This window comes from Carcharodon carcharias, unplaced genomic scaffold (assembly GCF_017639515.1).
Source record: "Carcharodon carcharias isolate sCarCar2 unplaced genomic scaffold, sCarCar2.pri scaffold_786_ctg1, whole genome shotgun sequence".
NCBI classification, from domain to species: domain Eukaryota; kingdom Metazoa; phylum Chordata; class Chondrichthyes; order Lamniformes; family Lamnidae; genus Carcharodon; species Carcharodon carcharias.
In genome coordinates, this window is record NW_024471113.1 from 38,348 (window position 1) to 65,277 (window position 26,930).

Below are 26,930 nucleotides of genomic sequence, written 5' to 3' on the forward strand. Positions count from 1 at the left end.
TCTGTGTTCCGTACAGGCGCCGGGGACCGTGTCCCGTACAGGCGCCGGGCTCCGTGTCCCATACAGGTGCCGGGCTCCATGTTCCGTACAGGCGCCGGGCTCAGTGTCCCGTGCAGGCGCCGGCTCTGTGTTCCGTACAGGCGCCGGGGACCGTGTCCCGTACAGGCGCCGGGCTCCATGTTCCGTACAGGCGCCGGGCTCAGTGTCCCGTGCAGGCGACGAGCTCCGTGTCATGTAAAGGCGCCAGACTCCGTGTCCGGTACAGGAGCCGGGCTCCGTGTCCTGTACAGGTGCCGGGTTCCGTGTCCTGTACAGGTGCCGGGCTCCGTGTCCTGTACAGGTGCCGGGCTCCGTGTCTTGTACAGCTGCCGGGCTCCGTGTCCCGTACAGACGCCGGGCTCCGTGTCTTGTACAGGCCCCGGGTTCCGTGTCTTGTACAGGCGCCGGGCCCCGTGTCTGGTACAGGCGCTGGACTCCATGTCCGGTACAGGCGCCGGACTCCATGTCCGGTACAGGCGCCGGACTCCTTGTCTTGTACAGGCGCCGGGCTCCTTGTCTTGTACAGGCGCCAGGCTCCGTGTCTTGTACAGCTGCCGGGCTCTGTGTCTTGTACAGGCGCCAGGCTTCGTGTCTTGTACAGGCGCCGGGCTCCGTGTCTTGTACAGGCTTCGGGCTCCGGGGTCCCGTACAGGTGCTGGGCTCTGTTTCCCGTACAGGCGCCGAGCTCCGTGTCACGTACAGGTGCCGGGCTCCGTGTCACGTACAGGCACCGGGCTCCATGTTACGTACAGGTGCCGGGCTGCGTGTCTTGTACAGGTGCCGGGCTCCGTGTCTTGTACAGGCGCCAGGCTTCGTGTCTTGTACAGGCGCCGGGCTCCGTGTCTTGTACAGGTGCTGGGCTCCGTGTCCCGTACAGGCGCCGGGCTCCGGGGTCCCGTACAGGTGCTGGGTTCCGTTTCCCGTACAGGTGCCGGGCTCCGTGTCCCGTACAGGCACCGGGCTCCGTGTCTTGTACAGTCAGAAGGGCTCCGTGTCTTGTACAGGCGCCGGGCTCCGTGTCTTGTACAGTCAGAAGGGCTCCGTGTTTTCTACAGGTGCCTGGCTCTGTGTCTTCTACAGGCGCCGGGCTCGGTGTCCCATACAGGCCCTGGGCTCCGTGTCTTGTACAGGCGCCGGGCTCCGTGTCCCGTACAGGCGCCGGGCTCCGTGTCCCGTACAGGCGCCGGACTCCGTGTCCCGTACAGGCGCCGGTCTCCGTGTCCCGTACAGGTGCCGGGCTCCGTGTCCCGTACAGGCGCCGGGCTCCGTGTCGTGTGCAGGCGCCGGGCTCCATGTCCCGTGCAAGCGCCGGGCTCCGTGTCTTGCACAGGCGCCCGGCACCGTGTCCGGTACAGGTGACAGGCTCTGTGTCTTGTACAGGCGCCGGGCTCCGTGTCACGTACAGACGCCGGGCTCCGTGTCCCGTGCAGGCGCCGGGCTCCGTGTTCCGTACAGGCGCCGGTTTCCGTGTTCCGTACAGGCGCCGGGCTCCGTGTCGTGTACAGGCGCCGGGCTCTGTGTTCCGTACAGGCGTCAGGCTCCGTATCACGTACAGGCGCCGGGCTCGGTGTCCCGTACAGGTGCCGGGCTCCGTGTCATGTACAAGCACCGGGCTCCATGTCTTGTATAGGCGCCGGGCTCCGTGTCACGTACAGGCGCCGGGCTCGGTGTCCCGTACAAGCGCCGGGTTCCGTGTCTTGTACAGGCGCCGGGCTCCGTGTCTTGTACAGGCGCCGGGCTCCGTGTCTTGTACAGTCAGAAGGGCTCCGTGTCTTCTACAGGCGCCGGGCTCCGTGTCTTGTACAGTCAGAAGGGCTCCGTGTCACGTACAGGCGCCGGGCTCCGTGTCTTCTACAGGCGTCGGGCTTGGTGTCCCATACAGGCCCCGGGCTCCGTGTCTTGTACAGGCCCCGGGCTCCGTGTCTTGTACAGGCGCCGGGCTCCGTGTCCCGGCGCCGGGCTCCGTGTCACGTACAGGCACTGGGCTCCATGTTCCGTACAGGTGCCGGGCTCTGTGTCTTGTACAGGCGCCGGGCTCCGTGTCGTGTGCAGGCGCCGGGCTCCATGTCCTGTGCAAGCGCCAGGCTCCGTGTCTTGCACAGGCGCCGGGCTCTGTGTCCGGTACAGGCGGCAGGCTCCGTGTCTTGTACAGGCGCCGGGCTCTGTGTCACGTACAGGCGTCGGGCTCTGTGTCACGTACAGGCGTCGGGCTCCGTGTCACGTACAGGCGCCGGGCTCCATGTTACGTACAGGCACCGGGCTCCATGTTCCGTACAGGTGCCGGGCTCCGTGTCTTGTACAGGTGCCGGGCTCCGTGTCTTGTACAGGCGGCAGGCTTCGTGTCTTGTACAGGCGCCGGGCTCCATGTATTGTACAGGTGCTGGCTCCGGGGTCCAGTACAGGCGCTGGGCTCCGGGGTCCCGTACAGGTGCTGGGTTCCGTTTCCCGTACAGGCGCCGGGCTCCGTGTCCCGGCGCCGGGCTCCGTGTCACGTACAGGCACTGGGCTCCATGTTCCGTACAGGTGCCGGGCTCTGTGTCTTGTACAGGCGCCGGGCTCCGTGTCGTGTGCAGGCGCCGGGCTCCATGTCCTGTGCAAGCGCCAGGCTCCGTGTCTTGCACAGGCGCCGGGCTCTGTGTCCGGTACAGGCGGCAGGCTCCGTGTCTTGTACAGGCGCCGGGCTCTGTGTCACGTACAGGCGTCGGGCTCTGTGTCACGTACAGGCGTCGGGCTCCGTGTCACGTACAGGCGCCGGGCTCCATGTTACGTACAGGCACCGGGCTCCATGTTCCGTACAGGTGCCGGGCTCCGTGTCTTGTACAGGTGCCGGGCTCCGTGTCTTGTACAGGCGGCAGGCTTCGTGTCTTGTACAGGCGCCGGGCTCCATGTATTGTACAGGTGCTGGCTCCGGGGTCCAGTACAGGCGCTGGGCTCCGGGGTCCCGTACAGGTGCTGGGTTCCGTTTCCCGTACAGGCGCCGGGCTCCGTGTCTTGTACAGGCGCCGGGCTCCGTGTCTTGTACAGTCAGAAGGGCTCCGTGTCTTGTACAGGCGCCGGGCTCCATGTCTTGTACAGTCAGAAGGGCTCCGTGTTTTCTACAGGTGCCTGGCTCTGTGTCTTCTACAGGCGCCGGGCTCGGTGTCCCATACAGGCCCTGGGCTCCGTGTCTTGTACAGGCGCCGGGCTCTGTGTCCCGTACAGGCGCCGGGCTCCGTGTCCCGTACAGGCGCCGGGCTCCGTGTCCCGTACAGGCGCCGGTCTCCGTGTCCCGTACAGGCGCCGGTCTCCGTGTCCCGTACAGGCGCCGGTCTCCGTGTCCCGTACAGGCGCCGGTCTCCGTGTCCCGTACAGGCGCCGGTCTCCGTGTCCCGTACAGGCGCCGGTCTCCGTGTCCCGTACAGGCGCCGGTCTCCGTGTCCCGTACAGGCGCCGGTCTCCGTGTCCCGTACAGGCGCCGGTCTCCGTGTCCCGTACAGGCGCCGGTCTCCGTGTCCCGTACAGGCGCCGGTCTCCGTGTCCCGTACAGGCGCCGGGCTCCGTGTCCCGTACAGGCGCCGGGCTCCGTGTCGTGTGCAAGCGCCGGGCTCCATGTCCCGTGCAAGCGCCGGGCTCCGTGTCTTGCATAGGCGCCCGGCACCGTGTCCGGTACAAGTGACAGGCTCTGTGTTTTGTACAGGCGCCGGGCTCCGTGTCACGTACAGGCGCCGGGCTCCGTGTCCGGTGCAGGCGCCGGGCTCCGTGTTCCGTACAGGCGCCGGTTTCCGTGTCCCGTACAGGCGCCGGGCTCCGTGTCGTGTACAGGCGCCGGGCTCCATGTTCCGTACAGGCGTCAGGCTCTGTATCACGTACAGGCGCCGGGCTCGGTGTCCCGTACAGGTGCCGGGCTCCGTGTCATGTACAAGCACCGGGCTCCGTGTCTTGTACAGGCGCCGGGCTCCGTGTCTTGTGCAGTCAGAAGGGCTCCGTGTCTTCTACAGGCGCCGGGCTCCGTGTCTTGTACAGTCAGAAGGGCTCCGTGTCTTCTACATGCGCCGGGCTCCGTGTCTTCTACAGGCGTCGGGCTTGGTGTCCCATACAGGCCCCGGGCTCCGTGTCTTGTACAGGCCCCGGGCTCCGTGTCTTGTACAGGCGCCGGGCTCCGTGTCTTGTACAGGCGCCGGGCTCCGTGTCTTGTACAGGCGCCGGGCTCCGTGTCTTGTACAGGCGCCGGGCTCCGTGTCTTGTACAGGCGCCGGGCTCCGTGTCTTGTACAGTCAGAAGGGCTCCGTGTCTTCTACAGGCGCCGGGCTCCGTGTCTTGTACAGTCAGAAGGGCTCCGTGTCACGTACAGGCGCCGGGCTCCGTGTCTTCTACAGGCGTCGGGCTTGGTGTCCCATACAGGCCCCGGGCTCCGTGTCTTGTACAGGCCCTGGGCTCCGTGTCTTGTACAGGCGCCGGGCTCCGTGTCCCGGCGCCGGGCTCCGTGTCACGTACAGGCACTGGGCTCCATGTTCCGTACAGGTGCCGGGCTCTGTGTCTTGTACAGGCGCCGGGCTCCGTGTCGTGTGCAGGCGCCGGGCTCCATGTCCTGTGCAAGCGCCAGGCTCCGTGTCTTGCACAGGCGCCGGGCTCTGTGTCCGGTACAGGCGGCAGGCTCCGTGTCTTGTACAGGCGCCGGGCTCTGTGTCACGTACAGGCGTCGGGCTCTGTGTCACGTACAGGCGTCGGGCTCCGTGTCACGTACAGGCGCCGGGCTCCGTGTCACGTACAGGCGCCGGGCTCCATGTTACGTACAGGCACCGGGCTCCATGTTCCGTACAGGTGCCGGGCTCCGTGTCTTGTACAGGTGCCGGGCTCCGTGTCTTGTACAGGCGGCAGGCTTCGTGTCTTGTACAGGCGCCGGGCTCCATGTATTGTACAGGTGCTGGCTCCGGGGTCCAGTACAGGCGCTGGGCTCCGGGGTCCCGTACAGGTGCTGGGTTCCGTTTCCCGTACAGGCGCCGGGCTCCGTGTCTTGTACAGGCGCCGGGCTCCGTGTCTTGTACAGTCAGAAGGGCTCCGTGTCTTGTACAGGCGCCGGGCTCCATGTCTTGTACAGTCAGAAGGGCTCCGTGTTTTCTACAGGTGCCTGGCTCTGTGTCTTCTACAGGCGCCGGGCTCGGTGTCCCATACAGGCCCTGGGCTCCGTGTCTTGTACAGGCGCCGGGCTCCGTGTCCCGTACAGGCGCCGGTCTCCGTGTCCCGTACAGGCGCCGGGCTCCGTGTCCCGTACAGGCGCCGGTCTCCGTGTCCCGTACAGGCGCCGGTCTCCGTGTCCCGTACAGGCGCCGGTCTCCGTGTCCCGTACAGGCGCCGGTCTCCGTGTCCCGTACAGGCGCCGGTCTCCGTGTCCCGTACAGGCGCCGGTCTCCGTGTCCCGTACAGGCGCCGGTCTCCGTGTCCCGTACAGGCGCCGGTCTCCGTGTCCCGTACAGGCGCCGGTCTCCGTGTCCCGTACAGGCGCCGGTCTCCGTGTCCCGTACAGGCGCCGGTCTCCGTGTCCCGTACAGGCGCCGGGCTCCGTGTCCCGTACAGGCGCCGGGCTCCGTGTCCCGTACAGGCGCCGGGCTCCGTGTCGTGTGCAAGCGCCGGGCTCCATGTCCCGTGCAAGCGCCGGGCTCCGTGTCTTGCATAGGCGCCCGGCACCGTGTCCGGTACAAGTGACAGGCTCTGTGTTTTGTACAGGCGCCGGGCTCCGTGTCACGTACAGGCGCCGGGCTCCGTGTCCGGTGCAGGCGCCGGGCTCCGTGTTCCGTACAGGCGCCGGTTTCCGTGTCCCGTACAGGCGCCGGGCTCCGTGTCGTGTACAGGCGCCGGGCTCCATGTTCCGTACAGGCGTCAGGCTCTGTATCACGTACAGGCGCCGGGCTCGGTGTCCCGTACAGGTGCCGGGCTCCGTGTCATGTACAAGCACCGGGCTCCGTGTCTTGTACAGGCGCCGGGCTCCGTGTCTTGTGCAGTCAGAAGGGCTCCGTGTCTTCTACAGGCGCCGGGCTCCGTGTCTTGTACAGTCAGAAGGGCTCCGTGTCTTCTACATGCGCCGGGCTCCGTGTCTTCTACAGGCGTCGGGCTTGGTGTCCCATACAGGCCCCGGGCTCCGTGTCTTGTACAGGCCCCGGGCTCCGTGTCTTGTACAGGCGCCGGGCTCCATGTCCTGTGCAAGCGCCAGGCTCCATGTCTTGCACAGGCGCCGGGCTCTGTGTCCGGTACAGGCGCCAGGCTCCGTGTCTTGTACAGGCGCCGGGCTCCGTGTCACGTACAGGCGCCGGGCTCCGTGTCATGTACAGGCGCCGGGCTCCGTGTCATGTACAGGCGCCGGGCTCCGTGTCATGTACAGGCGCCGGGCTCCGTGTCATGTACAGGCGCCGGGCTCCGTGTCATGTACAGGCGCCGGGCTCTGTGTCATGTACAGGCACCGGGCTCCATGTTCCGTACAGGTGCCGGGCTCTGTGTCTTGTACAGGCGCCGGGCTCCGTGTCGTGTGCAGGCGCCTGGCTCCATGTCCTGTGCAAGCGCCAGGCTCCGTGTCTTGCACAGGCGCCGGGCTCTGTGTCCGGTACAGGCGCCGGGCTCCGTGTCTTGTACAGGCGCTGGGCTCCGTGTCACGTACAGGCGTCGGGCTCTGTGTCACGTACAGGCGCCGGGCTCTGCGCTTGTATTTTTGCAGTATGTCTGTACAGATGCTGGGGAGAGTCTCCCTGTTTATCCTGCTGTTGTCTATTGAATTGCTCTGACCCACCCTTGTCTTTGACAGCACATGGCTCATGGTCACCCTGGGGAAATTGGGGTTCGTGTGGACAAAGTTGTCGAGGGGAAGAAGCCAAATTTATTCCAATTCGAAAGCGAACTCGGGTTTGCCGCAGCCCAGCACCCTCTCACTCTCCACCGGGGAGACCATGTCCTGGGTCCAATACAGAAACCGGCCCATGTGAATTTTTACCTTTCTGCCCCGGTGAGTAGCAGCAAATTTACAGATTAATTCTGGGAGCGGATCACAGGGGCCCACGGGGCAGGGACACCAGGGGGAGGGGCAGGGACACCAGGGGGAGGGGCAGGGACACCAGGGGGAGGGGCAGGGACACCAGGGGGAGGGGCAGTGACACCGGGGGGAGGGGCAGTGACACCGGGGGGAGGGGCAGGGACACCGGGGGGAGGGGCAGGGACACCGGGGGGAGGGGCAGGGACACCGGGGGGAGGGGCAGGGACACCGGGGGGAGGGGCAGGGACACCGGGGGGAGGGGCAGGGTCACCGGGGGGAGGGGCAGTGACACCGGGGGGAGGGGCAGGGACACCGGGGGGGAGGGGCAGGGACACCGGGGGGAGGGGCAGGGACACCGGGGGCAGGGGCAGGGACACCGGGGGGAGGGGCAGGGACACCGGGGGGAGGGGCAGGGACACCGGGGGGAGGGGCAGGGACACCGGGGGGAGGGGCAGGGACACCGGGGGGAGGGGCAGGGACACCGGGGGCAGGGGCAGGGACACCGGGGGGAGGGGCAGGGACACCGGGGGGAGGGGCAGGGGCACCGGGGGGAGGGGCAGGGACACCGGGGGGAGGGGCAGTGACACCGGGGGGGAGGGGCACCGGGGCAGTGACACCAGGGGGAGGGGCAGCGACACTGGGGGGAGGGGCAGTGACACCGGGGGGAGGGGCAGGGGCAGGGACACCAGGGGGAGGGGCAGTGACACCGGGGGGAGGGGCAGGGGCAGGGACACCGGGGGGAGGGACAGGGGCAGTGACACCAGGGGGAGGGGCAGTGACACCGGGGGGAGGGGCAGTGACACCGGGGGGAGGGGCAGGGACACCAGGGGGAGGGGCAGGGTCACCAGGGGGAGGGGCAGGGACACCGGGGGGAGGGGCAGGGACACCGGGGGGAGGGGCAGGGACACCGGGGGGAGGGGCAGTGACACCGGGGGGAGGGGCAGTGACACCGGGGGGAGGGGCAGTGACACCGGGGGGGAGGGGCAGGGACCCAGGGGGAGGGGCAGGGACACCGGGGGGAGGGGCAGGGACACCGGGGGGAGGGGCAGGGACACCGGGGGCAGGGGCAGGGACACCGGGGGGAGGGGCAGGGACACCGGGGGGAGGGGCAGGGACACCGGGGGGAGGGGCAGGGACACCGGGGGGAGGGGCAGGGACACCGGGGGGAGGGGCAGTGACACCGGGGGGAGGGGCAGTGACACCGGGGGGAGGGGCCACGGGGCAGTGACACCAGGGGGAGGGGCAGTGACACCGGGGGGGAGGGGCAGTGACACCGGGGGGAGGGGCAGGGACACCGGGGGGAGGGGCAGGGTATGGGGTTGCCTGTGTCAGTGAGGCTGTGAGGATTCAGGACTGTGTTGCTATCTCTCACTTACTCTCACCTTCTCTGTCTCTGTCTGTGCAGTTCCCGGGAACTGGGGACCCTGGTCTGGATTGTCAGCATGTTCCACATCGTGTGGTATCGGGAAAGCTCAGCAAAGGAGGCAGTGTGACCACCCAGCCCCAAAGCACGGAGGTGCCCGGTGTCCTGGGTTTGCCATCAAGGACACTTTCTGCAACACCAAGATTCCTTGTCCAGGTGAGAAAGAGGATGACGGAGGGAGAGGGACACGTGACTGTCGGCGTGAGACAGACTGTCTGAAACGGTCAGTGAGACAAATCTCACCATAAACCCACCAAGGGAGAGAAGTCCTTGGTCCGGGTAATCCAGTGGGGAAGCCAGTGTCTCCCCCCCACCCCCACCCCCACCCCCACCCCCACCCCCACCCCCACCCCCACCCCCATCCCCCGCCAGTGACCCGTTAGAATGAGGATCCATTCGGCCCCTCTGGATTTGACCACAGAGCCCAGAGTGGGAAGCGAGAGTGGGAGGCTCCTCCTGTCTGACAAGGGGCAGTTCGTACAATGGAACTCGGTCCATACACAGATTAGCTGTATCTCAGCCTGTGTTGGGGGCGAGGGTGGGCAGGGAGTCTGCACTGTGGGGTGCTGGGGGTGGGATGTCTGTAATGGGAGGGTGTCTGCAATGTGGGGGTATCTACAATGTGGGGGTGTCTGCAATGTGGGGGTATCTACAATGTGGGGGTGTCTGCAATGTGGGGGTATCTGCAATGTGGGGGTGTCTGCAATGTGGGGGTGTCTGCAATGGGAGGGTGTTTGTAATGTGGGGGTATCTACAATGTGGGGGTGTCTGCAATGTGGGGGTGTCTGCAGTGTGGGGGTATCTACAATGTGGGGGTGTCTGCAATGTGGGGGTATCTACAATGTGGGGGTGTCTGCAAAGTGGGGGTGTCTGCAATGTGGGGGTGTCTGCAATGTGGGGGTATCTGCAGTGTGGGGGTATCTACAATGTGGGGGTGTCTGCAATGTGGGGGTATCTACAATGTGGGGGTGTCTGCAATGTGGGGGTGTCTGCAATGTGGGGGTGTCTGCAATGTGGGGGTGTCTGCAATGTGGGGGTATCTGCAATGTGGGGTTATCTACAATGTGGGGGTGTCTGCAATGTGGAGGTGTCTGCAGATTGTGGGTATCTGCAATGTGGGGGTGTCTGTAATGTGGGGGTATCTGCAATGTGGGGGTGTCTACAATGTGGGGGTATCTGCAATGTGGGGGTGTCTGCAATGTGGGGGTGTCTGTAATGTGGGGGTATCTACAATGTGGGGGTGTCTGCAATGTGGGGGTATCTACAATGTGGGGGTATCTGCAATGTGGGGGTATCTGCAATGGGAGGGTGTCTGCAATGTGGGGGTGTCTGCAATGTGGGGGTGTCTGCAATGTGGGGGTGTCTGCAATGGGACGGTGTCTGCAATGTGGGGGTGTCTGCAATGGGAGGGTGTCTGCAATGTGGGGGTGTCTGCAATGTGGGGGTGTCTGCAATGGGGGGTTGTCTGCAATGGGATTGGGATGCAATGGGGTGACAGCAGTGCTAAGGGATGGTTAGTTGGTTGCAGTCATGGGGATGTGATGCTTAAGTGTAGTTGGCTTTGAGGGGCTACAGTGCAGGTTGGGTGGGGGGATTTGCAGAGCTTGGGGGAGGGGTGGTTGCATTTCTCAGGGGTGTGGCATTGCTGGGCGGTTATAGTGCTGGGAGTTTGCAATACTGAGGTTGTTGCCGTGATCAGAGGAGTAGTGCATTGCTGGATGCTGCAGGGTTGAGTGCTGTTGCATTGCTGGATGCTGCATGGTGAGCATTGCTGCAGTTCTGGGTCGGTGTGTTGCAATGCTGGATGCTGCATCGTTGAGTGTTACTGCAGTTCTGGGTCGGTGTGTTGCATTGCTGGTTGCTACATGGTTGAGCGTTGCTGCAGTGCTGGGGCAGGGTGTTGCATTGCTGGATGCTGCATGGTTGAGCATTGCTGTAATGCTGGGGCAGGGTTGACGAAGCGTTGCTGGATGCTGCATGGTGAGCATTGCTGCAGGGCATGGGCTGGGAGTCACATTGGATGCTGCATGGTTGAGCCCTGCTGCAGTGCTGGGGTGGGGTGTTGCATTTGTGGATGCTGCATCATTGAGCATTACTGCAGTGCTGGGTTTGTGTGTTGCATTGCTGGATTTTGGATGGTTGAGCATTGATGCAGTTCTTGGTCGGTGTGTTGCATTGCTGGTTGCTACATGGTTGAGTGTTGCTGCAGTGCTGGGGTGGGGTGTTGCATTGCAGGATGCTGCATGGTTGAGCATTGCTGCAGTGCTGGGGTGGGGTGTTGCATTGCAGGATGCTGCATGGTTGAGTGTTGCTGCAGTGCTGGGGCGGGGTGTTGCATTGCTGGATGTTGGATGGTAGAACGTTGCTGCAGTGCTGTGGTGGGGTGTTGCATTGCTTGGGTGCGGTGTTGCATTGCTGAATGCGGCATCATTGAGCATTGCTGCCGTGCATGGGCTGGGAGTTGCATTGGATGCTGCCTGGTTGAGCATTGCTGCAGTGCTGGGGTGGGGTGTTGCATTGCTGGATGCTGCATGGTTGAGTGTTTCTGCAGTGCTGGGGTGGGGTGTTGCATTGATGGATGCTGCATGGATAAGCATTGCTGCAGTGTTTGGGTGGGGTGTTGCATTGCAGGATGCTGCATGGTTGAGCGTTGCTGCAGTGCTGGGGTGGTGTGTTACATTGCTGGATGCTGCATGGTTGAGCATTGCTGCAGTGCTGGGGTGGGGTGTGGCATTGTTGGATGCTGCATGGTTGAGAATTGCTGCAGTGCTGGTGAGGGGTGTTACATTGCTGGATGCTGCATGGTTGAGCATTGCTGCAATGCTGGGGTGGGGTGTTGCATTGCTGGATGCTGCATGGTTGAGCGTTGCTGCAGTGTTTGGGTGGGGTGTTGCATCGCTGGATGTTTCCTCCATTCAATGGGATTTGCTGATCCCTCTTGATTTCTGTCTTTGTCCAGTTGATGGGATATGGACAGTTTGGTCCACGTGGAGTGAATGTGAACGGTCAGACTGGAATATCTCGTGTCGGAAATACATTGGACAGCAGAAGAGGATCCGACGGTGCCTTGGTCGCGAGCACGATGGGGAACCATGCAGTGGGAAGGTTGTCGACGTTCGCTCCTGTTATAACAATGACAACTGTTGGTGTAAGTACAACTGTGAGACTGAAGATTCATCAGTGAAAGGAGTGGGTACTAGATTGTCTGTGTAACAGTCTGACAGGAGTGGGTACTGGACTGTCTCTAACACTTGGACGGGAGTGGGTACTGGACTGTCTGTGTAATAGACTGATGGGAGTGGGTACTGGACTGTCTGTGTAATAGACTGATGGGAGTGGATACTAGACTGTCTGTGTAACAGACTGACGGGTGTGGGTACTGGACTGTCTGTGTAACAGACTGACGAGTGTGGGTACTAGACTGTCTCTGTAACAGACTGATGTGTATGGGTACTGGACTGTCTGTGTATCAGACTGACAGGACGGGGTACTGGACTGTCTGTGTAACAGACTGATTGGAGTGGGTACTGGACTGTCTGTCTAACAGACTGACGCGAGTGTGGACTGTACTGTCTGTGTAACAGACTGACGGGAGTGGGTACTGGACTGTCTGTGTAACAGACTGACAGGAGTGGGTACTGGACTGTCTGTGTTACAGACTGATTGAAGCGGGTACTGGACTGTCTGTGTAACAGACTGACCGGAGTGGCTACTGGACTGTCTGTGTAACAGACTGACGGGAGTTTGTACTGTACTGTCTCTATAACAGACTGACGGGAGTGTGTACTGTACTGTCTGTGTAACAGACTGATGGGAATGTGTACTGGACTGTCTCTGTAACAGAATGATGGGAGTGTGTACTGTACTGTCTCTGTAGCAGACTGATGGGTGTGTGTACTGTACTGTCTCTGTAACAGACTGATGGGAGTGTGTACTGTACTGTCTCTGTAACAGAATGATGGGTGTGTGTACTGTACTGTCTCTGTAACAGACTGATGGGTGTGTGTACTGTACTGTCTCTGTAACAGACTGATGGGAGTGTGTACTGTACTGTCTCTATAACAGAATGATGGGAGTGTGTACTGTACTGTCTCTATAACAGAATGATGGGAGTGTGTACTGTACTGTCTCTATAACAGAATGATGGGAGTGTGTACTGTACTGTCTCTATAACAGAATGATGGGAGTGTGTACTGTACTGTCTCTATAACAGACTGAAGGGAGTGTGAACTGTACTGCGTCTGTAACAGACTGATGGGAGTGTGTACTGTACTGTCTCTATAACAGACTGAAGGAAGTGTGAACTGTACTGTGTCTGTAACAGACTGATGGGAGTGTGTACTGTACTGTCTCTATAACAGAATGATGGGAGTGTGTACTGTACTGTCTCTATAACAGAATGATGGGAGTGTGTACTGTACTGTCTCTATAACAGAATGATGGGAGTGTGTACTATACTGTCTCTGTAACAGACTAACAGGTCTGTGTGCTGTACTGTCACTGTAGCAGATGGATGGGAGTGGGTACCGGACTGTCTGTGTAACAGACTGACAGGAATGGGTTCTGGACTGTCTGTGTTACAGACTGACGGGAGTGGGTAATGTACTGTCTCTGTAACAGCCTGATGGGAGTGTGTACTGTACTGTCTCTATAACAGACTGACGGGAGTGTGTACTGGACTGTCTCTGTAACAGAATGATGCGAGTGTGTACTGTACTGTCCCTATAACAGAATGATGGGAATGTGTACTGTACTGTCTCTATAACAGAATGATGGGAGTGTGTATTGTACTGTCTCTATAACAGAATGATGGGAGTGTGTATTGTACTGTCTCTATAACAGACTGATGGGAGTGTGTACTGGACTGTCTCTGTAGCAGACTGATGGGAGTGTGAACTGTACTGTGTCTGTAACAGAATGATGGGAGTGTGTACTGTACTGTCTCTGTAACAGACTGATGGGAGTGTGTACTGTACTGTCTCTATAACAGACTGATGGGAGTGTGTACTGTACTGTCTCTATAACAGACTGATGGGAATGTGTACTGTACTGTCTCTATATCAGAATGATGGGAGTGGGTACTGGAATGCCTGTGTTACAGACTGACGGGAGTGGGTACTAGACTGTCTGTGTTACAGACTGACGGGAGTGGGTACTAGACTGTCTGTGTAACAGACTGACGGGGGTGTGTACTGGACTGTCTCTGTAACAGACTGACGGGGGTGTGTACTGGACTGTCTCTGTAACAGACTGACGGGGGTGTGTACTGGACTGTCTCTGTAATACACTGATGGGAGTGTGTACTGTACTGTCTCTATAACAGAATGATGGGAGTGTGCACTGGACTGCCTCTGTAACAGACTGACGGGGGTGTGTACTGGACTGTCTCTGTAACAGACTGACGGGGGTGTGTACTGGACTGTCTCTGTAATACACTGATGGGAGTGTGTACTGTACTGTCTCTATAACAGAATGATGGGAGTGTGTACTGTACTGCCTCTATAACAGACTGATGGGAGTGTGTACTGGACTGTCTGTAGAACAGACTGATGGGAGTGTGTACTGTACTGTCTCTATAACAGACTGACGGGAGTGTGTACTGTACTGTCTCTATAACAGAATGATGGGAGTGTGTACTGTACTGTCTCTATAACAGAATGATGGGAGTGTGTACTGTACTGTCTCTATAACAGAATGATGGGAGTGTGTACTGTACTGTCTCTATAACAGAATGATGGGAGTGTGTACTATACTGTCTCTGTAACAGACTAACAGGTCTGTGTGCTGTACTGTCACTGTAGCAGATGGATGGGAGTGGGTACTGGACTGTCTGTGTAACAGACTGACAGGAATGGGTTCTGGACTGTCTGTGTTACAGACTGACGGGAGTGGGTACTGTACTGTCTCTGTAACAGCCTGATGGGAGTGTGTACTGTACTGTCTTTGTAACAGCCTGACGGGAGTGTGTACTGTACTGTCTCTGTAACAGACTGACGGGTGTGTGTACTGGACTGTCTCTGTAACAGACTGACGGGAGTGTGTACTGGACTGTCTCTGTAACAGAATGATGGGAGTGTGTACTGTACTGTGTCTATAACAGACTGATGGGAGTGTGTACTGTACTGCCTCTATAACAGACTGAATGGAGTGTGTACTGGACTGTCTGTAGAACAGACTGATGGGAGTGTGAACTGTACTGTGTCTGTAACAGAATGATGGGAGTGTGTACTGTACTGTCTCTGTAACAGACTGATGGGAGTGTGTACTGTACTGTCTCTATAACAGACTGATGGGAGTGTGTACTGTACTGTCTCTATAACAGACTGATGGGAATGTGTACTGTACTGTCTCTATATCAGAATGATGGGAGTGGGTACTGGAATGCCTGTGTTACAGACTGACGGGAGTGGGTACTAGACTGTCTGTGTTACAGACTGACGGGAGTGGGTACTAGACTGTCTGTGTAACAGACTGACGGGGGTGTGTACTGGACTGTCTCTGTAACAGACTGACGGGGGTGTGTACTGGACTGTCTCTGTAACAGACTGACGGGAGTGTGTACTGGACTGTCTCTGTAATACACTGATGGGAGTGTGTACTGTACTGTCTCTATAACAGAATGATGGGAGTGTGCACTGGACAGTCTCTATAACAGAATGATGGGAGTGTGTACTGTACTGTGTCGGTAACAGACTGATGGGAGTGTGTACTGTACTGTCTCTATAACAGAATGATGGGATTAGGTACTGTACTGTGTCTGTAACAGACTGATGGGAGTGTGTACTGTACTGCCTCTATAACAGACTGATGGGAGTGTGTACTGGACTGTCTGTAGAACAGACTGATGGGAGTGTGAACTGTACTGTGTCTGTAACAGACTGATGGGAGTGTGTACTGTACTGTCTCTATAACAGACTGATGGGAGTGTGTACTGTACTGTCTCTATAACAGACTGATGGGAATGTGTACTGTACTGTCTCTATAACAGAATGATGGGAGTGGGTACTGGAATGCCTGTGTTACAGACTGACGGGAGTGGGTACTAGACTGTCTGTGTTACAGACTGACGGGAGTGGGTACTAGACTGTCTGTGTAACAGACTGACGGGGGTGTGTACTGGACTGTCTCTGTAACAGACTGACGGGGGTGTGTACTGGACTGTCTCTGTAACAGACTGACGGGGGTGTGTACTGGACTGTCTCTGTAATACACTGATGGGAGTGTGTACTGTACTGTCTCTATAACAGAATGATGGGAGTGTGTACTGGACAGTCTCTATAACAGAATGATGGGAGTGTGTACTGGACAGTCTCTATAACAGAATGATGGGAGTGTGTACTGTACTGTCTCTGTAACAGAATGATGGGAGTGTGTACTGGACAGTCTCTATCACAGATTGATGGGAGTGTGTACTGGACTGGCTCTGTAATAGACTGATGGGAGTGTGTACTGTACTGTCTCTATAACAGAATGATGGGAGTGTGTACTGTACTGTCTCTATAACAGACTGATGGGATTGTGTACTGTACTGTCCCTATAACAGACTGATGGGAGTGTATACTGTACTGTCTCTATAACAGACTGAAGGGAGTGTGAACTGTACTGTGTCTGTAACAGACTGATGGGAGTGTGTACTGTACTGTCTCTATAACAGACTGACGGGAGTGTGTACTGTACTGTCTCTATAACAGACTGATGGGAGTGTGTACTGTACTGTCTCTATAACAGACTGACGGGAGTGTGTACTGTACTGTCTCTATAGCAGAATGATGGGAGTGTGTACTGTACTGTCTCTATAACAGAATGATGGGAGTGTGTACTGTACTGTCGCTATAACAAAATGATGGGAGTGTATACTGTACTGTCTCTATAACAGAATGATGGGAGTGTGTACTGTACTGTCTCTATAACAGAATGATGGGAGTGTGTACTGTACTGTCTCTATAACAGAATGATGGGAGTGTATACTGTACTGCCTCTGTAACAGACTGATGGGAGTGTGTACTGTACTGTCTCTGTAACAGACGGACGGGAGTGTGTACTGTACTGTCCCTCTAACAGAATGATGCGAGTGTGTACTGTACTGTCTCTGTAACAGACTGATGGGAGTGTGTACTGTACTGTCTCTGTAACAGACTGATGGGAGTGTGTACTGTACTGTCTCTGTAACAGACGGACGGGAGTGTGTACTGTACTGTCCCTATAACAGAATGATGCGAGTGTGTACTGTACTGTCTCTATAACAGAATGATGGGAGTGTGTACTGTACTGTACCTATAACAGAATGATGGGAGTGTGTACTGTACTGTCCCTATAACAGAATGATGGGAATGTGTACTGTACTGTCCCTATAACAGAATGATGGGAGTGTGTGCTGTACTGTCCCTATAACAGAATGATGGGAGTGTGTACTGTACTGTCTCTATAACAGACTGACGGGAGTGTGTACTGTACTGTCCCTATAACAGAATGATGGGAGTGTGTAGTGTACTGTCCCTATAACAGAATGATGGGAGTGTGTACTGTACTGTCCCTATAACAGAATGATGGGAATGTGTACTGTACTGTCTCTATAACAGAATGATGGGAGTGTGTATTGTACTGTCTCTATAACAGACTGATGGGAGTGTGTACTGGACTGTCTCTGTAGCAGACTGATGGGAGTGTGTACTGTACTGTCTCTATAACCCACTGATGGGAGTGTGTACTGGATTGTCTCTGTAGCAGACTGATGGGAGTGTGTACTGTACTGTCTCTATAACAGAATGATGGGAGTGGGTACTGGACTGTCTCTGTAACAGACTGATGGGAGTGTGTACTGTACTGTCTCTATAACAGAATGATGGGAGTGGGTACTGGACTGTCTCTGTAACAGACTAACAGGTCTGTGTACTGTACTGTCTCTGTAGCAGACGGATGGGAGTGGGTACTGGACTGTCTGTGTAACAGACTGACAGGAGTGGGTTCTGGACTGTCTGTGTTACAGACTGACGGGAGTGGGTACTGGGCTGTCTGTGTTACAGACTGACGGGAGTGGGTACTGTACTGTCTCTGTAACAGACTGATGGGAGTGTGTACTGTACGGTCTTTGTAACAGCCTGATGGGAGTGTATAATGTATTGTATCTGTAACAGAGTGACGGGAGAGGGTACTGGACTGTCTCTGTAACAGACTGATGGGAGATCGTACTGGACTGTCTTTGTAACAGACTGTCGGGAATATGTACTGTACTGTCTCTGTAACAGACTGACGGGAGTGTGTACTGGACTGTCTCTGTAACAGACTGACAGGAGTGTGTACGGTACTGTCTTTGTTACAGACTGACAGGAGTGTGGACTGTACTGTCTTTGTAAGAGACTGACGTTAGTGTGTACTGGACTGTCTCTGTAACAGACTGACAGGAGTGTGTACTGTACTGTCTTTGTACAGACTGACGGGAGTGTGGACTGTACTGTCTTTGTAGCAGACTGCCGAGAGAGTGTACTGGACTATCTCCGTAACAGACTGACGGGAGTGTGTACTGTGCTGTCTCTGTAACAGACTGACAGGTGTGTGTACTGGACTGTCTCTGTAACAGACTGACGGGAGTATGTACTGTACTGTCTTTGTAAGAGACTGACAGTTGTGGGTACTGGACTGTCTCTGTAACAGACTGATTGGAGTGGGTACTGGACTGTCTGTGTAACAGACTGACAGGAGTGGGTACTGGACTGTCTGTGTAACAGACTGACGGGTGTGGGTACTGGACTGTCTGTGTAACAGACTGACGGGTGTGCGTACTGGACTGTCTGTGTAACAGACTGACGGGTGTTTGTACTGGACTGTCTGTGTAACAGACTGACGGGTGTGGGTACTGGACTTTCTGTGTAACAGACTGACGGGTGTGGGTACTGGACTGTCTGTGTAACAGACTGACGGGAGTGTGTGCTGGACTGTCTTTGTAACAGACTGACGCGAGTGTGGACTGTACTGTCTTTGTAACAGACTGACGGGAGTGTGGACTGTACTGTCTTTGTAACAGACTGACGGGGGTGTGAACTGTACTGTCTCTGTAACAGTCTGACGCGAGTGTGGACTGTACTGTCTTTGTAACAGACTGACGCGAGTGTGGACTGTACTGTCTTTGTAACAGACTGACGGGAGTGTGGACTGTTCTGTCTTTGTAACAGACTGACGGGGGTGTGAACTGTACTGTCTCTGTAACAGTCTGACGCGAGTGTGGACTGTACTGTCTTTGTAACAGACTGATGCCAGTGTGGACTGTACTGTCTTTGTAACAGACTGATGCCAGTGTGGACTGTTCTGTCTCTGTAACAGACAGACGGGAATGTGTACCGTACTGTCTTTGTAACAGACAGACGGGAATGTGTACTGTACTGTCTTTGTAACAGACTGATGGGAGTTTGTACTGTACTGTCTCTATAACAGAATGATGGGAGGGTGTACTGTACTGTCTTTGTAACAGACTGACGAGAGTGTGGACTGTACTGTCTGTGTAACAGACTGACGGGAGAGGGTACTATACTGTCTATGTAACAGACTAACAGGACTGCGTACTGGACTGTCTGTGTAACAGACAGATGGGAGTGGGTACTGGACTGTCTGTGTAACAGACTGGTGAGAGTGGGTACTAGACTGCCTGTGTTACAGACTGACGGGAGTGGGTACTAGACTGTCTGTGTTACAGACTGACGGGAGTGGATACTGGACTGTCTGTGTAACAGACTGACAGGAGTGGGTACTAGACTGTCTGTGTTACAGACTGACGGGAGTGGGTACTGGACAGCCACGATAAAAGACGGTCGGGAGTGGGTACAGGACTGTCTTTATAACAGATTGAAGGGAGTGTGTACTGGACTGTCGCTGTAACAGACTGACGGGTGTGGGTACTGGACTGTCTGTGTAACAGACTGACGGGTGTGGGTACTGGACTGTCTGTGTAACAGACTGACGGGTGTGGGTACTGGACTGTCTGTGTAACAGACTGACGGGTGTGGGTACTGGACTGTCTGTGTAACAGACTGACGGGTGTGGGTACTGGACTGTCTGTGTAACAGACTGACGGGAGTGTGTGCTGGACTGTCTTTGTAACAGACTGATGCGAGTGTGGACTGTACTGTCTCTGTAACAGACTGACGCGAGTGTGGACTGTACTGTCTTTGTAACAGACTGACGGGAGTGTGGACTGTACTGTCTTTGTAACAGACTGACGGGGGTGTGAACTGTACTGTCTCTGTAACAGTCTGACGCGAGTGTGGACTGTACTGTCTTTGTAACAGACTGATGCCAGTGTGGACTGTACTGTCACTGTAACAGACTGACGCGAGTGTGGACTGTACTGTCTTTGTAACAGACTGACGGGAGTGTGGACTGTACTGTCTTTGTAACAGACTGACGGGGGTGTGGACTGTACTGTCTCTGTAACAGTCTGACGCGAGTGTGGACTGTACTGTCTTTGTAACAGACTGATGCCAGTGTGGACTGTACTGTCTTTGTAACAGACTGATGCCAGTGTGGACTGTTCTGTCTCTGTAACAGACAGACGGGAATGTTTACTGTACTGTCTTTGTAACAGACTGACGAGAGTGTGGACTGTACTGTCTGTGTAACAGACTGACGAGAGTGTGGACTGTTCCTTCTGTGTAACAGACTGACGGGAGTGGGTACTATACTGTCTCTGTAACAGACTAACAGGACTGCGTACTGTATTGTCTGTGTAACAGACTGGTGAGAGTGGGTACTAGACTGTCTGTGTTACAGACTGACGGGAGTGGGTACTAGACTGTCTGTGTTACAGACTGACGGGAGTGGATACTGGACTGTCTGTGTAACAGACTGACGGGAGTGGGTACTAGACTGTCTGTGTTACAGACTGACGGGAGTGGGTACTGGACAGCCACGATAAAAGACGGTCGGGAGTGGGTAAAGGACTGTCTTTATAACATATTGAAGGGAGTGTGTACTGGACTGTCGCTGTAACAGACTGACGGGGGTGTGTACTGGACTGTCTCTGTAACAGACTGACGGGAGTGCGTACTGTACTATTTCTATAAGAGACTGACGGGAGTGTGTACTATACTGTTTTTGTAACAGACTGACGCGAGTGTGTCCTGTACTGTCTCTGTAACAGACTGACGGGAGTGTGGACTGTACTGACTTTGTAACAGCCTGATGGGAGTGTATAATGTATTGTCTCTGTGACAGAGTGACGGGAGAGGGTACTGGACTGTCTCTGTAACAGACTGACGGGAGATGGTACTGGACTGTCTTTGTAACAGACTGTCGGGAATATGTACTGTACTGTCTCTGTAACAGACTGACGGGAGTGTGTACTGGATTGTCGCTGTAACAGACTGATGGGAGTGTGTACTGTACTGTCTTTGTAATAGACTGACGGGAGTGTGGACTGTACTGTCTTTGTAACAGACTGACTTGAGTGTGGACTGTACTGTCTTTGTAATAGACTGACGGTAGTGTGTACTGGACTGTCTCTGTAACAGACTGACAGGAGTGTGTACTGTACTGTCTTTGTAACAGACTGACAGGAGTGTGTACTGTACTGTCTTTGTAACAGACTGACAGGAGAGTGTACTGTACTGTCTTTGTAACAGAGTGACAGGAGTGTGTACTGTACTGTCTTTGTAACAGACTGACAGGAGTGTGTACTGTACTGTCTTTGTAACAGACTGACAGGAGTGTGTACTGTACTGACTTTGTAACAGACTGCCGAGAGAGTGTACTGGACTGTCTCTGTAACAGACTGACGGGAGTGTGGACTGTATTGTCTTTGTTACGGACTGACAGGAGTGTGTACTGGACTGTCTCTGTAACAGACTGGCAAGAGTGTGTGCTGGACTGTTTCTGTAATAGACTGACGTGAGTTTGTACTGTACTGTTTCTATAACAGACTGTTAGTAGTGTGTACTGTACTGTCTCTGTAACAGACTGATGGGAGTGTGTACTGTACTGTCTGTGTAACAGACTGACGCGAGTGGGTACTATACTGTCTCTGTAACAGACTGACGAGAGTGTGTACTGGACTGTCTCTGTAACAGACTTATCGGAGTGGGTACTGGACAGACTCTATTAGAGACAGACGGGAATGTGTACTAGACTGTCTCTATAACAGACGGACGGGTGTGGGTACTGGACTGTCTCTGTAACAGACTGACGGGAGTGGGAACTGGACTGTCTGTGTAACAGACTGACAGGAGTGGGTACTGGACTGTCTGTGTAACAGACTGACAGGAGTGGGTACTGGACTGTCTGTGTAACAGACTGACAGGAGTGGGTACTGTACTGTCTTTGTAACAGACTGGCAAGTGTGTGTACTGGACTGTCTCTGTAACAGACTGACGGGAGTATGTACTGTACTGTCTTTGTAAGAGACTGACAGGATTGGGTACTGGACTGTCTCTGTAACAGACTGATTGGAGTGGGTACTGGACTGTCTGTGTAACAGACTGACAGGAGTGGGTACTGGACTGTCTGTGTAACAGACTGACAGGAGTGGGTACTGGACTGTCTGTGTAACAGACTGACGGGTGTGGGTATTGGACTGTCTGTGTAACAGACTGACGGGTGTGGGTACTGGACTGTCTGTGTAACAGACTGACGGGTGTGGGTACTGGACTGTCTGTGTAACAGACTGACGGGTGTGGGTACTGGACTGTCTGTGTAACAGACTGACGGGTGTGGGTACTGGACTGTCTGTGTAACAGACTGACGGGTGTGGGTATTGGACTGTCTGTGTAACAGACTGACGGGTGTGGGTACTGGACTGTCTGTGTAACAGACCGACGTGTGTGGGTACTGGACTGTCTGTGTAACAGACTGACGGGAGTGTGTGCTGGACTGTCTTTGTAACAGACTGATGCGAGTGTGGACTGTACTGTCTCTGTAACAGACTGACGCGAGTGTGGACTGTACTGTCTTTGTAACAGACTGACGGGAGTGTGGACTGTACTGTCTTTGTAACAGACTGACGGGGGTGTGAACTGTACTGTCTCTGTAACAGTCTGACGCGAGTGTGGACTGTACTGTCTTTGTAACAGACTGATGCCAGTGTGGACTGTACTGTCTTTGTAACAGACTGATGCCAGTGTGGACTGTTCTGTCTCTGTAACAGACAGACGGGAATGTGTACTGTACTGTCTTTGTAACAGACTGACGGGAGTTTGTACTGTACTGTCTCTATAACAGAATGATGGGAGTGTGTACTGTACTGTCTTTGTAACAGACTGACGAGAGTGTGGACTGTACTGTCTGTGTAACAGACTGACGGGAGTGGGTACTATACTGTCTGTGTAACAGACTAACAGGACTGCGTACTGTATTGTCTGTGTAACAGACAGATGGGAGTGGGTACTGGACTGTCTGTGTAACAGACTGGTGAGAGTGGGTACTAGACTGTCTGTGTTACAGACTGACGGGAGTGGGTACTAGACTGTCTGTGTTACAGACTGACGGGAGTGGATACTGGACTGTCTGTGTAACAGACTGACGGGAGTGGGTACTAGACTGTCTGTGTTACAGACTGACGGGAGTGTGTACTGGACAGCCACGATAACAGACGGTCGGGAGTGGGTACAGGACTGTCTTTATAACAGATTGAAGGGAGTGTGTACTGGACTGTCGCTGTAACAGACTGACGGGGGTGTGTACTGGACTGTCTCTGTAACAGACTGATGGGAGTGCGTACTGTACTATTTCTATAAGAGACTGACGGGAGTGTGTACTATACTGTCTTTGTAACAGACTGACGCGAGTGTGTCCTGTACTGTCTCTGTAACAGATTGACGGGAGTGTGGACTGTACTGTCTTTGTAACAGCCTGATGGGAGTGTATAATGTATTGTCTCTGTAACAGAGTGACGGGAGAGGGTACTGGACTGTCTCTGTAACAGACTGACGGGAGATGGTACTGGACTGTCTTTGTAACAGACTGTCGGGAATATGTACTGTACTGTCTCTGTAACAGACTGACGGGAGTGTGTACTGGACTGTCGCTGTAACAGACTGATGGGAGTGTGTACTGGACTGTCTTTGTAACAGACTGACAGGAGTGTGGACTGTACTGTCTTTGTAAGAGACTGACGGTAGTGTGTACTGGACTGTCTCTGTAACAGACTGACAGGAGTGTGTGCTGTACTGTCTTTGTAACAGACTGACAGGAGTGTGTACTGTACTGTCTTTGTAACAGACTGACAGGAGTGTGTACTATACTGTCTTTGTAACAGACTGACAGGAGTGTGTACTGTACTGTCTTTGTAACAGACTGACAGGAGTGTGTACTGTACTGTCTTTGTAACAGACTGACAGGAGTGTGTACTGTACTGTCTTTGTAACAGACTGACAGGAGTGTGTACTGTACTGTCTTTGTAACAGACTGACAGGAGTGTGTACTGTACTGACTTTGTAACAGACTGCCGAGAGAGTGTACTGGACTGTCTCTGTAACAGACTGACGGGAGTGTGTACTGTATTGTCTTTGTTACGGACTGACAGGAGTGTGTACTGGACTGTCTCTGTAACAGACTGGCAAGAGTGTGTGCTGGACTGTCTCTGTAATAAACTGACGTGAGTTTGTACTGTACTGTCTCTATAAGAGACTGTTAGTAGTGTGTACTGTACTGTCTCTGTAACAGACTGATGGGAGTGTGCACTGTACTGTCTCTGTAACAGACTGATGGGAGTGTGTACTGGACTGTCTCTGTAACAGACTGATGTTATTGTGTACTGTACTGTCTGTGTAACAGACTGACGCGAGTGGGTAAAATACTGTCTCTGTAACAGACGGACGAGAGTGTGTACTGGATTGTCTCTGTAACAGACATATCGGAGTGGGTACTGGACAGACTCTATTAGAGACAGACGGGAATGTGTACTAGACTGTCTCTATAACAGACGGACGGGTGTGGGTACTGGACTGTCTGTGTAACAGACTGACAGGACTGGGTACTGGACTGTCTCTGTAACAGACTGATTGGAGTGGGTACTGGACTGTCTGTGTAACAGACTGGCAAGTGTGTGTACTGGACTGTCTCTGTTACAGACTGATGGGATTGTGTACCGGACTGTCTCTGTAACAGACTGATGTTATTGTGTACTGTACTGTCTCTGTAACAGACTGATGTTATTGTGTACTGGACTGTCTCTGTAACAGACTGATGTTATTGTGTACTGGACTGTCTCCGTAACAGACTGCTGTTATTGTGTACTGGACTGTCTCTGTAACAGACTGATGGGAGTGTGTACTGGACTGTCTCTGTAACAGACTGATAGGATTGTGTACTGGACTGTCTCTGTAACAGAATGATGGGAGTGTGTACTGGACTGTCTCTGTAACAGACTGATGGGATTGTGTACTGTACTGTCTCTGTAACAGACTGATGGGAGTGTGTACTGTACTGTCTCTATAACAGAATGATGGGAGTGTGAACTGTACTGTCTCTATAACAGAATGACAGGAGTGTGTACTGTACTGTCTCTGTAACAGACTGATGGGAGTGTGTACTGGACTGTCTCTGTAACAGACTGATGGGAGTGTGTACTGGACTGTCTCTGTAACAGAATGATGGGAATGTGTACTGGACTGTCTCTGTAACAGACTGATGGGAATGTGTACTGGACTGTCTCTGTAACAGAATGATGGGAGTGTGTACTGGACTGTCTTTGTAACAGACTGACAGGAGTGTGTACTGTACTGTCTTTGTAACAGACTGACAGGAGTGTGTACTGTACTGTCTTTGTAACAGACTGACAGGAGTGTGTACTGTACTGACTTTGTAACAGACTGCCGAGAGAGTGTACTGGACTGTCTCTGTAACAGACTGGCAAGAGTGTGTGCTGGACTGTCTCTGTAATAAACTGACGAGAGTTTGTACTGTACTGTCTCTATAACAGAATGACAGGAGTGTGTACTGTACTGTCTCTGTAACAGACTGATGGGAGTGTGTACTGTACTGTCTGTGTAACAGACTGACGCGAGTGGGTAAAATACTGTCTCTGTAACAGACGGACGAGAGTGTGTACTGGATTGTCTCTGTAACAGACATATCGGAGTGGGTACTGGACAGACTCTATTAGAGACAGACGGGAATGTGTACTAGACTGTCTCTATAACAGACGGACGGGTGTGGGTACTGGACTGTCTGTGTAACAGACTGACAGGACTGGGTACTGGACTGTCTCTGTAACAGACTGATTGGAGTGGGTACTGGACTGTCTGTGTAACAGACTGGCAAGTGTGTGTACTGGACTGTCTCTGTTACAGACTGTTGGAAGTGTGTACTGGACTGTCTCTGTAACAGACTGATGGGATTGTGTACCGGACTGTCTCTGTAACAGACTGATGTTATTGTGTACTGTACTGTCTCTGTAACAGACTGATGTTATTGTGTACTGGACTGTCTCTGTAACAGACTGCTGTTATTGTGTACTGGACTGTCTCTGTAACAGACTGATGGGAGTGTGTACTGGACTGTCTCTGTAACAGACTGATAGGATTGTGTACTGGACTGTCTCTGTAACAGACTGATGGGAGTGTGTACTGGACTGTCTCTGTAACAGACTGATAGGATTGTGTACTGGACTGTCTCTGTAACAGAATGATGGGAGTGTGTACTGGACTGTCTCTGTAACAGACTGATGGGATTGTGTACTGTACTGTCTCTGTAACAGACTGATGGGAGTGTGTACTGTACTGTCTCTATAACAGAATGATGGGAGTGTGAACTGTACTGTCTCTATAACAGAATGACAGGAGTGTGTACTGTACTGTCTCTGTAACAGACTGATGGGAGTGTGTACTGGACTGTCTCTGTAACAGACTGATGGGAGTGTGTACTGGACTGTCTCTGTAACAGAATGATGGGAGTGTGTACTGGACTGTCTCTGTAACAGACTGATGGGAATGTGTACTGGACTGTCTCTGTAACAGAATGATGGGAGTGTGTACTGGACTGTCTCTGTAACAGACTGATGGGAGTGTGTACTGGACTGTCTCTGTAACAGACTGATGTTATTGTGTACTGGACTGTCTCTGTAACAGAATGACAGGAGTGTGTACTGGACTGTCTCTGTAACAGACTGATGTTATTGTGTACTGGACTGTCTCTGTAACAGAATGACAGGAGTGTGTACTGGACTGTCTCTGTAACAGACTGATGTTATTGTGTACTGGACTGTCTCTGTAACAGACTGCTGTTATTGTGTACTGGACTGTCTCTGTAACAGACTGATGGGAGTGTGTACTGGACTGTCTCTGTAACAGACTGATAGGATTGTGTACTGGACTGTCTCTGTAACAGACTGATGGGAGTGTGTACTGGACTGTCTCTGTAACAGACTGATAGGATTGTGTACTGGACTGTCTCTGTAACAGAATGATGGGAGTGTGTACTGGACTGTCTCTGTAACAGACTGATGGGATTGTGTACTGTACTGTCTCTGTAACAGACTGATGGGAGTGT

At 54.5% G+C, this 26,930-nt stretch overlaps 1 protein-coding gene across 1 annotated transcript in view; it reads left to right on the top strand.

The window, feature by feature from the left end:
- LOC121275195 overlaps positions 1-26,930 on the top strand; it is a gene marked incomplete at its 3' end in the record, with an annotated part of 62,811 nt that overhangs the window by 13,209 nt on the left and 22,672 nt on the right. The window contains exons 2-4 of the mRNA XM_041182617.1: positions 6,812-7,009; positions 8,442-8,615; positions 11,419-11,607. Coding sequence (XP_041038551.1) covers positions 6,812-7,009; positions 8,442-8,615; positions 11,419-11,607 — 561 coding nt within the window. The remainder of the gene's footprint in view (positions 1-6,811; positions 7,010-8,441; positions 8,616-11,418; positions 11,608-26,930) is intronic.